At 41.8% G+C, this 12874-nt stretch overlaps 1 protein-coding gene across 1 annotated transcript; it reads left to right on the top strand.

Annotated features, from left to right (window-relative positions):
* Positions 1 to 8817: 8817 nt before the first annotated feature.
* On the top strand, positions 8818 to 10511 carry B0H65DRAFT_545653 (putative beta (1-3) glucanosyltransferase gel3p; the record flags this gene model as incomplete). The annotated part of the gene is made up of 2 exons (XM_062829396.1): positions 8818 to 8901; positions 8967 to 10511. 2 exons carry the CDS (start codon positions 8818 to 8820, stop codon positions 10509 to 10511), a joined length of 1629 nt encoding a protein of 542 aa, XP_062683832.1.
* Positions 10512 to 12874: the final 2363 nt, after the last annotated feature.

Raw genomic sequence — 12874 nt, 5'->3', positions numbered from 1 at the left:
CTGTGCCTGCCGAGCCCTGCGTGCCGCGCCCCTTTTCCTGTCGGTCGCACTCGCCGGCCAGCCGTCGTCGCCCACCACAGCGGACAGTGAGCGGCATGTTCCATTCTTAGAAGCACAGATCACACCCTCATCGCGACTGCACAACCAAGACAACCACCACACGAAGGAGGCAGTGCTGACATTGGAAGGAGTGAAGATCGCGCCAATCATTCTCCTGTAGATCATGGATTGGGTGGTCAGGAATTTTCGAGCGAGGACCAATTGATTTGTTGATTCGACTCATTCGCAAAAAAAGGTTTGACCACAAAGTTGAAGCATGAAACTTGACCCGCTGTTTCGGCTGTTGGCATCCGGACGTCATTTTGGTTTGGAAGTAAAACACTGCATGTTGACAACAAGCTCCCAGTCCGTCGTGGTGCTTCAACCGTCGACTGTGTGGACATTCGACACAAGTTTCAAACGGGTGGCACTGCGCTTGCACTGCCGATGGCTGGGATTTTTAGAGTACAATAGATATTTGAGTTGAGCGATAGAGCGATCAAGATATCGGGCGCTTGTGTTGGTGTGACAACTCGCGGCGGGCGGTTTGCGTGTCGCTTGAAGCTCAATTTCAAGATGTATGCACAATTCGGGGGGTTCATCTTCCGAGTTTGCGAGTGCTGTCAGGAGTGCATTCATGTCAGAGTAGCATTCAGGTCATCCATCTTCAAATCCAAAATAGAAGACACTAGCAAAATCAACATCCACAGATTGAAGAACGGTTCAATACTTATCAAGCGCATGCACAGCCATCGAACTAGTCGTCGTCGTCGTCAGCGTCGCTGAAACCAAAGACGAACATCGAATTGAATTCGAGGTGGGCACGAAAAGTTGGCCAAAAGGCTTGCTGCCAAGTTGCCAAGCTGCCAAGATTTCCAGGAGACAGCCGCCCACGCCCCCAATGCCTGCGAGCTGTCAGAGGCCAGGGGATCCACTGGGCGTGCACGTGCCCAGCTGGACTGGGATATGCGGGATTTTTACCCAGATGCCAGAGCTTCAAGTCTGCAGAGCTAGTTTTATATACATATATACAATCAAGCCACGTTGAACCCAGATATCGATTATTACCAGTAATATCACAATTAAAAATCTTATTAATTCGACTGTTAAAACTATCGTTAGCAACAACAACTGACTAAACGATTACCAATAATATTTACAACTAAAATTAATAACGTTACTTTCAATAGTCTTAAGGATTGGCCGGCTTAGGAAAATCTATTTATTTCTATAGCCCAGGACTTGGGTCTCTAAAAATATATCGACCCGAATAATTACGTTCCTTAGCTAACCGAACTAATAGAACCCAATATTGCTAGCTATTAAGGGGAGGTTCTCGCTAGAAAAACTAGGGAAGCTAAGAAGGATAGAAAGGTTACCCTATCTATTATTATTAAATTATACAGCTTCTATTATAAGTACGACTACTATAATTATATAATTGAGAAGTCGGATTAACGTATAGAAATTAAGACCTTTTCTGATTTAGGTACTAAGAAGATTTTATTAAATCGTTACATATTTGAAATTATTAGAGATAATTACCGGGAAATTAATTTTATTAAACGTATTAGTCTATATAAGTAGTACAATAATTTTAGTAAGTCCACTGCTTTTAATAACCGTAAGGTAAAGAAGTTCGCCCGGATTAGATTTATTAGTATTTTTAAGCCCCTTAGTAAAATTAACTATAATTAGTACCATTAGACCTTTTATTAAGAGGCGGCCATAGCCCTTTATATTACTAAAGGAATTATTAGAATAAATAAACCAAATTTATAATTCCTAAAATTCTATATAATTTAAGGTCGAATGTTTATACCGCTTGGGTAAATCATTATTAGTTTTGATATAATAAAGAGATCGAGAGAAACCCTAATTTTAAAATCTCTTTTTATACCGTAGCCAAAGATTTTCGTAAAGTAATAATACCGAATATTATTTAGGGAAAGGGTTATACCCTCTTATTTAAAAGTATTACGTTCGCGGTTACGTTAAGCAGTAAGCCCGTTAAAGAGAATGTTCCTAGCGATGAATAAAACTTTAGTCCGTGTAATGGCTTAGCATGCCAGTACCTGTTAGCATCTGGGATCTTCTATCATCCCATCTGCTATTGTATATAAGAACCCTTCTTTCCTTCCATCCTATGTATCTAGCTCTTCTTTCCTCCTCATTTTTAATATCTTATTACATTCGTCTGAACCTTTTGGAGCCTCGGCCCTCAATTCAACGTGCCGTGACAGTCCGGAGGTAGAGGGATAGGGAAAGGTTATAAGTAAAAATAGTAAATTTAGGAAGAATATTAATAAAAATAAACATATTTCCTCTTCGTCCTTACTAACGAACAAATAATTACGTCGATCCCTATATAAATTCTATAAGTAGCCGGGCTATAATTTAAATAAATATTATTATATTAGGTTATAATTAGCCTATAAAAATTAGATTGAAGATTCTATTATTAAAAAGCATGCGTATATTAATTCAAAGAAGGATAAAATACTTAAAGAAGCCGGGCTATAATTTAAATAAATATTATTATATTAGGTTATAATTAGCCTATAAAAATTAGATTGAAAATTCTATTATTAAAAAGCATGCGTATATTAATTCAAAGAAGGATAAAATACTTAAAGAAGCCGTTAACCGTTTACAAATATAGTAGGACGACGAAGATTAAAATACTTAATTCTATAGTCGTCGGGTAGGTGAAAATAATTTCTTAGTACTTATAACGAAATATAGCGCTATATACCTACTAACAGATTTTACAATCTTTGATTTAGGTATAATAATATAGATCTTTAATAAAATTAATCGCTTCATAAACTTTACCCCTTTAAACACTAGTAATTACGTATAGGCAGGAGATAAGCGGATTCTTATAAAGGGGTATAGTACTATTATAATTATAGTCTAAAATAATAATAGAAATAGAGAGCTCTAATTCCCTAACGTCATTCTAATACTGGGTATAATTTATAACCTCGTTTCTTTAAAATAATTCGAAGATGAATAAATTTATTAAGACTATAAGAATAATTATTTGCGCTTCCGCTTTACGGATTCCCTTATTTATCATATCCTTTTTAAATATAAATGATTTATTTTAGAGTATATCCCTTTATAAAATAGTATTAACGAGTTTTTTTTATTATTATATAATATATAAATTATATTAAGCGGAAGCCCTAAAAGGGTAAGCCCCTTCGCTAGTATTTTCAATTTGGCTACCCGGGACCCGAGACTTTAATTAAATTAACAAAATAAAAATATAGCGTACGATTTAAGGTACCGGATATAGTATATTGTAAATTATATACTAAAACTAAATTAAAGTATTAAATGTGTAGAGAAATTTGTAATTACTTAAAGGGCCTTAAGTTATAATTAACCGTCGATTTCTTTTTTTATAAAAAGGTAAAAATAGGGGGTTAGAAATATTTAAATTTAATAGTAATTGTAAACCGGTAGTTTAAATTCGTTTAAATATATTATTTCGGTATTAGAAACTTTGAATTTATTATCGCGTATTTAGAATCCTTTTATATACGGCTATAGATTTAATATTAAATTATACTTTAAGTAATCGAATACAATAATAAAATAATTGGTAATAAAAAGATCATTACTTGGTTTATTACTAAGGGAATTAGTATCGAACCTTTAGTACTTTATATATAAATTTAAAACGGCGGTATAGAGTGTTTAGGGGGTGTGATTAAAATTAAGGGTATAATAATACAATTAAATATAAATTTTCTTTAGAAACTATAAATAGAAATCATTAGAGCAATTATATACTTATATAATTTAACTCCCAAGGCGAAGTATTATTAGAAATTTCCTTAAAATTAATTCGAGACGTAATATTAATTTAAAGACTGTATCATTCTTTTATTAAACCCCTCCCCTATTATTATATACTTTAAAGTATATAATTATAAAATCTTTATTCTTATAATATAAATTATAAAGAAAAAGAATAAATTAATGAAATTTAAGGACCGTACTTGGGTTGGCTATTTAGTTAAATATTAATTAACGAATATTTATAGGATTTGGAATCCCTATATTAACTCTATTATTATTATACGAAACGTCGTATTTAATAAAAATAAACTTTTCCTTAGTAGTAACGTTAAAGAAATTTATAATGCCCTTAATATTTCCTTTAAAAAGTTAGCTATACAATTAAGAGATTTTTATTAAATAAGTATTATGTAAATAAACGTCCTATAAGTTAAAACTATACCCGCTATAGATAATAGAATTCTTAGCCCCGTTGTCCAAAATTTTCCTACCAAGAATATATTAAGGGAAGAGGAGAAATTAGAGTTTTTAGAGATATAGACGCAATTTAGATTTTTGGAGGTTCCGTAAGTATTAGGGATATTACTAGGTTTAAAAATACTATAAAAGTTTTTAGAGCCCTTATTATCGCTGCTTATATAATTACCGTCGGATTTTTAGAGTATAGTTTTAAATTTGAAGGATAAAAAAGGAGGCTATTTCCCTACGCCTCCTAACAATCTAATTACGTTTCTAATAACTGACTTCTCTTATTCCAATAAAGAATTATAGTTAATTATAGATTAATACCTTTATTAAGCTGTATTATTTTTATTTATAAGACGTAATCAATTTATAAGCCTTTAGGGAGATAAGGTCGTAAACTAAACCTTCTTAGAATAAATAAAAAAGAAGGGTATCAATATTAATCCCAATTATAATCCTAAATTAAAAATAATAAGGGATATTATTAACCGCTATAAAATAAAGTGTATATTAAAGACCTTCTATTGAATTAACTTTCTACCTCTTCTAGAATACTATAGTAATTTTAATTCTTATTCTTTTAGAAAATTCTTTAAAAATATAAGGATAAGAAGTCCTAGAAGTGGATTAATATTAAGAAAGCGGGAAATAACGAAAAATTCGGTTCGATGTAGGTATATATTTATATATTTGATTAAAACGGCCGGTTCCTTAAATATAAAGCGCGTCTAATTATACGTAGGGACTAATAGTCTAAGGATAACATACGTAAAACGTACGTAGCAATTTTAGTAATTAAATCGTTTTATATCCTAATAGCTATAGCCGCTTACTTTAACTTCGATTTAATTTAGTACGACGTAAAGAATACTTTTATTAATACTATATTCGATGAAATAGTATTTATAAAGGTTCCCCCTAAATATATTAGGAAAAATTAAGTATTTTAATTATTATATGTATTATATAGTTTATAGAAATCTCTTTTCTTCTAGTAATAGGAATTTACTAAGACCTTCGTAGTTATAAATATAAATCCTCTCCCTATAAAGCTTAATATTTTAATTAAAAATAATATATTCCTCTTTTTTTATATCGACGATATCGTTATTACTTATAAAAATAGGGATAAAGAGATTACTATAACTAAAGGGGTAGTAATTACTATAGAGAAGAAATATTAATTAACGGGTAGAAAATTACTAAAATAATTTTTAAATATCGAGATTATTCGAGACTGAAAAAAGAAATTGATTTAATTATTATAGCGCGATCATATTTAGAAGATCGCGGAGAAGGTTAAACGTATTAAAAAATTATATTCTATACTTATAATTAAGGAAGAGTTCTTACTTTACTAAAATAGTATAGCCCCTTATCAAATTTATATATATTAAGTTAAAATTGGTTCGATTTTTTATATCGTTGTTACGTCGCGATTAAATATAGCTTTCCTAATCTCTAAATTTATTCAATTTAATTCAAATCCTAATTAAGCACATTATACGGTTATAGATCGAATATTGCTTTACTTTCTTACAATTTAAAATTACGCCCTTTAGTTAAATAATAAAAATTATTAAAACTTCTATATTTTAATTAATTCCTTATTTATAGACAGTTTTCTTAATCGAAAGAATTTATAACCTTTTGTATTTAAATTCCTAGGCGCTATAATCAATTGCCGAGCTAATAAGTAAGATATAGTTACAACTTTATTTATAGAAGCCGAATTGCTATCCCTTAGCTAGGGAATTAAGGAGGCTATCTATACCCGCCTTTTTTTTAATAGGCTTACCCTAGGGTTCGAAAATTAAGAGGCTACGCTTATAGCTTATAATAATAAATAAACGATACGATTTATTATAAAGGGGGGAATTTGGTTCGTAACTAAATTTAAGCATATTAATATATATAAGTATTAGTTAAAGTAAGCGTAAGAAAGGAAGTTAGTAAACGTAGTATACGTACTTACTAAGGAGTAGATCGTAAATAGCTTTATTAAGAGCCTCCTTCCTATAGTATATTTAAAGTCTCTAGAATAATTAGGATTCGTAGAGTTATAATAGCTATAAATTTAATTACAAGAATTTAATAGCGGAGATATCACTATAAACTGCCCGAAGGGTATAGAGGATTTTATAAAAGAGGATTCGGGCAATAAATCGGCGAATATAATAGTAAATATAATAAGATAAGATTTTTACGAACAATAGTTTGAAAGCTACTATAACGGGGAAGTAATTTAGGAATAATATTATTTTTAGCTAGTGGTAAAAGGATTTTAGGGTACTTTTAGGTAGATTTGGCATAGTTTATATATTAGATTTAAGAGGGTGTATTATAGGTTAAAGGATCTATTGGGTATGTACGTGCCTAGTTGGATTAGGATATGCGGGATTTTTACCTAGATGCTAGAACTTTAAGTCTACAGAGCCAGTCTTACATATATATATACAATCAAGCTACGTTGAACCCATATATCCATTATTACCAGTAATATCACACGAGCCTGCCCTGCATTACCCCTGATGCGCCAAGCCGGCTCCACTGCGACCAAGCCTGCCAAGCTCATACCAAGCAAAGCGGGACCCGCTCCAAACCCGCTCCAAACCCGCAAACCCGCTGGGCCGAGAAGGTCTCGTCGATCAACCAAGCCTTCTTTGCCAAATCCAAGCGTTGCTTGTTGACGACAAGACGGGAACAAGGCTTGTCGATTGCGCGGATTTGATGACAAGAGATCTCTTGGGTTACATTCACAAACGAGGCGTATCGGCGATACTGGCAGCCGGTTCGGTTCCGTTGCATGTTTTCATCGAGTCGGCTCTCGTGGAAATACGAAGAGAGCATGACAGAAGAGAGGAAACGGAATAGCCGGGAAATAACGTCGGGGGAAATTGGCGAGCCAATTCTCTCTGGGGTGAGCAGCCCACCAGCACCAGCCAGACTGCGAACGTGCCAGAAATGGGGTCGCGACTCCGCCTCCCTTCCCTGCCTGTGTCGGGCGTCGGCGTGCCGCTGATCGATGTGAGCGCCAAACGAGAAAAAAGATACCAAACAGATGTGCGCTTTGAATGAAAATGAAGCTTTGACAGTGGAAGTGATGAACGTCAATCGCCAACAAGGAGAACATGTTCATCCTTCATCTTTCATCCCATATCCCCCTATCTCGATCAACAGCATGCTTGAAATGGCAGGCCGCGGAGTGGCACGGTCGGACATTCCCTCTTCTTCTGGACGGCCCTGTCACGTGTTATCGGTATGTACGTGTACCATCGAGTCGCTTGAGCTGCTCCTTCAAGGGTTCAATCTTTTATCGCCAGAGATGAACCGATCGATGTCAGCCAACAATTGAACCCCTGGGCCGGTCGCTCAATGCCCGCTCGCTCGGTTGTGTTGTGTCCACAAAGTTGCTCGTCTGCCCCAGGCTCGGCAGAGCTTCCACGAAGGAAAGGGTCCTCTGGAGACGAGTCCACACATTGGCAACAGGCGAAATGAAGATGGCACACTGACACTGCAACGATGCGATGGCGGTCAACGGCCTTTTGAATCTTGTCAACATGGTGATGCACACGGGATTTACATGTGTGTTGCATGAACTTTTATGGAATCCCGGCAGTGTCCCGCACTCCCGTTAACAATAACAATCCAATTCAATGTGTTCCTGTGTTTCCAGAGATGAGGGACGACCGGAATGGAGACAAGCACAGCGTCTTTCCCAAACACAATCCCTCCCCCAATGTCTGATCATCCCTGCGTTTACGAAATCCCCACATGCGACGAAACCCACATCACCAGACGAACCCACTTGTCGGTTTCGAGTTCATCTTTCACTGGGCTGTGTGGCGTTGGAGACATGTTACCTCCCAAACCTCCCAAAAAAGGTGCAAAATGGTTGGCCGGTGAGGTCTGCGACACAGAGATTGCCAGTGTGATGGACGGATCATTGATAGGACTGAGCAAGCCATTTCGAGATTCTGTGTGGTTGTTGCCCTCAATTGCTTGGCGTAGGCCCCTTCCACTGCATCGTCTGCTGCAGCATTAGCGTTCCTGAGCGAACTGGGGGCCTCGATGGACCCGCTGCTGGGGTTCTTGACCCACTCCCCACCACACCGGCCAACGCGGACCCACAACGACACGCACACTGACGCACAGACCAGTCTCCATTTCCACACTTTCCAATCTCCGTCGCCTTCTTCTTTCCTCCTTTTCCACCGCATGTCCCCCGAGCTGTTCATTTTCACTCCATTCACTCTCTCTCACTCCTGCCCATCCACCACTAATCATCCATAGAGGGGGCTGAACACATCACAGAGGTCTTTCGCTACTGCCTCTTTTTATTATATCTTCTCCCACATTCTTTAAACAACATATTTACACGATACACTCGGCCCACAGCTGGAGGATAATTCCCGACATACTTTTCTTCAATACCGATTAGAATACAACGAACACCGCCTTAATCAACAACTTCGACACACACACACACACACAGCAAAAATGGTTACCTCTAAAGCGGCCCTTGTTGCGGGCCTCACCCTTGCGGGTCAGGCTTCCGCTGCGCTTCAACCCATCACCATGAAGGTAGGCATACTGTGGCACCCCAGATCACGAAGCGCCCCCAATGCTAACCACATTCGAATCCACAGGGCACCAAGTTCTTCTACGAAAACGGCACCCAGTTCTACATCAAGGGTATCGCCTACCAACAAGATGCTGCCGGCGCTGGTGGCGAGACAACCACTGGTACCTTCAAGGATCCCCTCGCCGACGCGGCCGCCTGCAAGCGTGATGTTCCCATCATGGCGGCCGCTGGCACCAACGCCATTCGTACCTACGCCATCGACCCTACTGCCGACCACAGCGCCTGCATGGCGCTCCTCGACGCGGCCGGCATCTACGTTATCAGTGATTTGTCCGAGCCCTCCACGTCCATCAACCGCGACGACCCCAGGTGGGATGTCACTCTCTACAAGCGCTACACTGCTGTCATCGACGAGATGAGCAAGTACAGCAACGTCATCGGTTTCTTTGCCGGTAACGAGGTCTCCAACAACGCCACCAACACCGACGCTTCCGCTTACGTCAAGGCTGCTGTCCGTGACTCCAAGAACTACATCAAGGACAACGTCAAGCGCTGGATGGGTGTTGGCTATGCCGCCAACGACGACGCCAAGATTCGTTCCGAGATGGCCCACTACTTCAACTGCGGTAACCAGAGCGAGGCCATCGACTTCTGGGGTTACAACATCTACGAGTGGTGCGGCCAAAACACCATCCAGGGCTCCGGATACCAGGACCAGATCGACTTCTTCAAGAACTACTCTGTCCCCGTCTTCTTCGCCGAGTACGGTTGCAACATCCCCAACGGTGCCGACGGCCGTATCTTCGAGGAGACCACCGCTCTTTACTCTGACGCCATGACCGGCGTCTTCTCTGGCGGTATCGTCTACATGTACTTCGAGGAGGACAACGACTATGGTCTCGTCAAGGTCTCCGGCAACACCGCCACGCCCATGAAGAACTACCAAAAGCTCAAGACCAACGTCCTTGCCGCCAAGCCCTCCGCCGTCGAACTCGATGCCTACAAGCCCACCAACGAGCCCGCCGAGTGCCCCGATGTCACCTCTAACTGGCAGGTCACTGGCGACGCTCTCCCCCCTACTCCCGATGAGAGCCTCTGCGAGTGCATGTACAACTCCCTCACCTGCGTTCCCAACTCGAGCGTTAAGCCCACCGCTTACGGTGAGCTCTTCGGCGTCGTCTGCGGCAACGACCCCGCCGCCTGCGCCGGCATCCAGGGTAACGTCTCTACCGGTGTCTACGGCTCTTACGCCATGTGCAACTCCCTCCAGCAGCTCGGCTACGTTATGGACCAGTACTACAAGAACCAGAAGTACGCTTCCACCGCCTGCGACTTCAACGGTCAGGCCTCCGCCAACGGCGCCGCCAAGGCCGATCCCACCTGCTCCGCCGCTCTCAAGAGCGCTGAGGCTGCTAACGCGGTCGCTGCTACCGCCACTGCTGGCTCCGGCAACGGTGGTACCGGTGGTACCAGTGGTGGTGCTGCTGCCACTAGCTCCTCGTTCGCTTCCCCTCTCGCCATGAAGAGCTTCTTCACCGTTGCTGATATGGCTGTTGGCATGTACGTTGTCGTTGCCATGGGCGTTGGTGCCGGCATGGTCATGCTCTAGGCGAGTCAGCGAGCGAAGGGAGTCCGTTGGTTGTTGTATACCCAGGAGATAGGGAAAGCATGTATATGGGTGGAAGTCTAGTGTGTTGGTTAGGTTTTCGTGTGTAATAAATTGATGTCTTATGGTACCACTCCTGAGCATAAGAAGCCATTTGCATATGTTGGGAAGTTTAATGAGTTTGGTTGTCCCTTTCAACGGCGCACCTTTTTTGTTTCCAATCGGGAATTGGAAGGATTATCGATACCTGGGAAACAACGTTTAGATTTTTTTCTTCAGTTTTTACAAAAGGGGGGTTTGTTTTTTCTCGGCGCAGCAGTCATGGTCGACCTGACGGACTGGCTGCTGCCATTGATCATTCTAGGATACCTTTTTCATATCAACAACGACAGTTGTCGTACACTTTTGGATACATTGCCTTGTCTTCTGCTTCCATGATGCTGTTTGTAGTCCTGGCTAAAGCGTGCCCTCTTCTGTGTCTTTCTGTTGCGTGATGCATGGGCGATAGCAACATCGTGTGATGGTGTCGTTTCTCCATCTCTCAACGAGTTGCCGGCAGCCTACTACATCGAACGCCCACCAAGCCATCTCATATCGACTCCAGCCAGAAGGGACCATGAAGCCATCACCATGTTTTCGCATCCCCATCGTTCCAGCCGGAGAGGACAGACAATCCATGCACCCTTTATGTTTCATGCACTGGGCCATCCATCTTTCTGCACAACACCGGGCAGTCGAGGCTGCTTCCGGGCCCCGCTGGTTTTACCCGTGGTGCTCGATTCTTAACTCCTACCTCTCTACCTCTAGCATCCGTTCGCAATCTTCTTTCGGTGATCTTCTGTGCGGTCTCAATGCCTTTGCTCGCCTTCGTTCCCGCTTTTCGTTGGGCTGCTTGAAGCCATCACGCTGTCCGGCTGTTGTCGTTGAACGGTGAGGCAGGACCAGACTTCAACCTGTTTGTCCCTTATCTATGCTTTGTCCTTCCCTTTCCACTTTGCCATGAGTGGGTGAGTCCGTGAGCCCTGGCAGATATGGCAGATGGTGTTTTGAGCTTGTGGTGCTCATAAAGGGACCTTGCATTCTCCGAGCCCGGGGTGCTCTCTTTTGTTGATCGGTCAGTGGTTGGGCACCGTCACCGTCCATGCCTTTGCTTGCACTTCCATCGTGGCGTTTCTATTCCCGCTTTTATGCAGACACTCATTCTATGGACTAACCATGATCTTCTCCCCATTCCCCTTCTTCATTTCAAATTTTTTCTTTTCATCTAGGCTATCGGACGTGGTGGCTAGAAGACTCGAGGACTGACTGGATGGAGGCCATGGGGCGATGACGGTCCGCCAAGCCCCAGATTCTTGGTGGCTCTTGGCGCCAACACCGCCGGGACAAGGGGCCACCACCACCACCGCTCGACGGCGCGAACGGCGGTTTTGCTCGGTTTGCTCAAAAATCGTCACTTACCCTGCACTTCCGCAATTCGTCGTCGCCAACGGCGCCGCCAAGTGACCAACCGCTGGCGAAGTTGACCAACTGACCAACATCGCGAAGTCTGACCAACACCCAAGGTCAGGCAGGTCGATTGATCAATCCAAACATCATTTCTTCGATGCAGCAAGCAATGCCAAATAAAAAGGCGCGCTCTGCTTGCCTTTATTTCCATCAGTCCACCCTCGGAAAATCCAGAGCATGGAATCAATCGACAAAAAGCATGCATGCGGCTCTTATCGGCGCTCGCCCCAGCGCATCAGTGGTTCCACCAACCGATTGACGTCAGGGTCATGGTCTCGCTCCCGCCGAGTCCCGTGGAGTTGGAGAAGGTTACATCGCGACCTTTTACATAACTCTCGTGAGCCACGCCTCAACCCCAACAACAACAATCGACGCCTGCATATACGAGGACGGGAGTAATCTACTTTATGGCAATATGGAAGCCTGGAGCTCTTCATCGCTTCGATAGCGAGAATTGCGAACTTCGTGGTCATGAGATCCTCCTATGCGATGTCTGCGTTGGGGGCTAGTTCTAGGGGCCGAACTGTCAGATACATATCGGTTGGCGATGCTCGACGGTGCGACTTGAAGGCAGCTAGCTTGTAAGCCCTTCGCGGTATCACAGAATCGTGAATCGAAGCGATTGGTTTCGCCTCACTACAAGCTTATACCCGTGTGTAACCGGATGAGATAGGCATCTGGTATCATTGAAGTCAGCCATGTCTTGGCCCGGAAAGGTGTTGCCGAACATTCGATTCATTGTCTTCGAATGTCTCGTTTCTTTCTTTGGTGGAAGCCAGTAACCGGAAGGAAAAGGAAGCAAGTACACAACTCTTCTCGTCTGCCATGAGAAGCTCCACAAAAACCGATCACGAACAGTC

Source organism: Neurospora tetraspora, assembly GCF_033439725.1.
Source record: "Neurospora tetraspora strain CBS 560.94 chromosome Unknown B0H65scaffold_2, whole genome shotgun sequence".
NCBI classification, from domain to species: Eukaryota; Fungi; Ascomycota; class Sordariomycetes; order Sordariales; family Sordariaceae; genus Neurospora; species Neurospora tetraspora.
The sequence above is the reverse complement of the archived record's forward strand: the minus strand, read 5'-3'. Positions and strand labels throughout refer to the sequence as shown.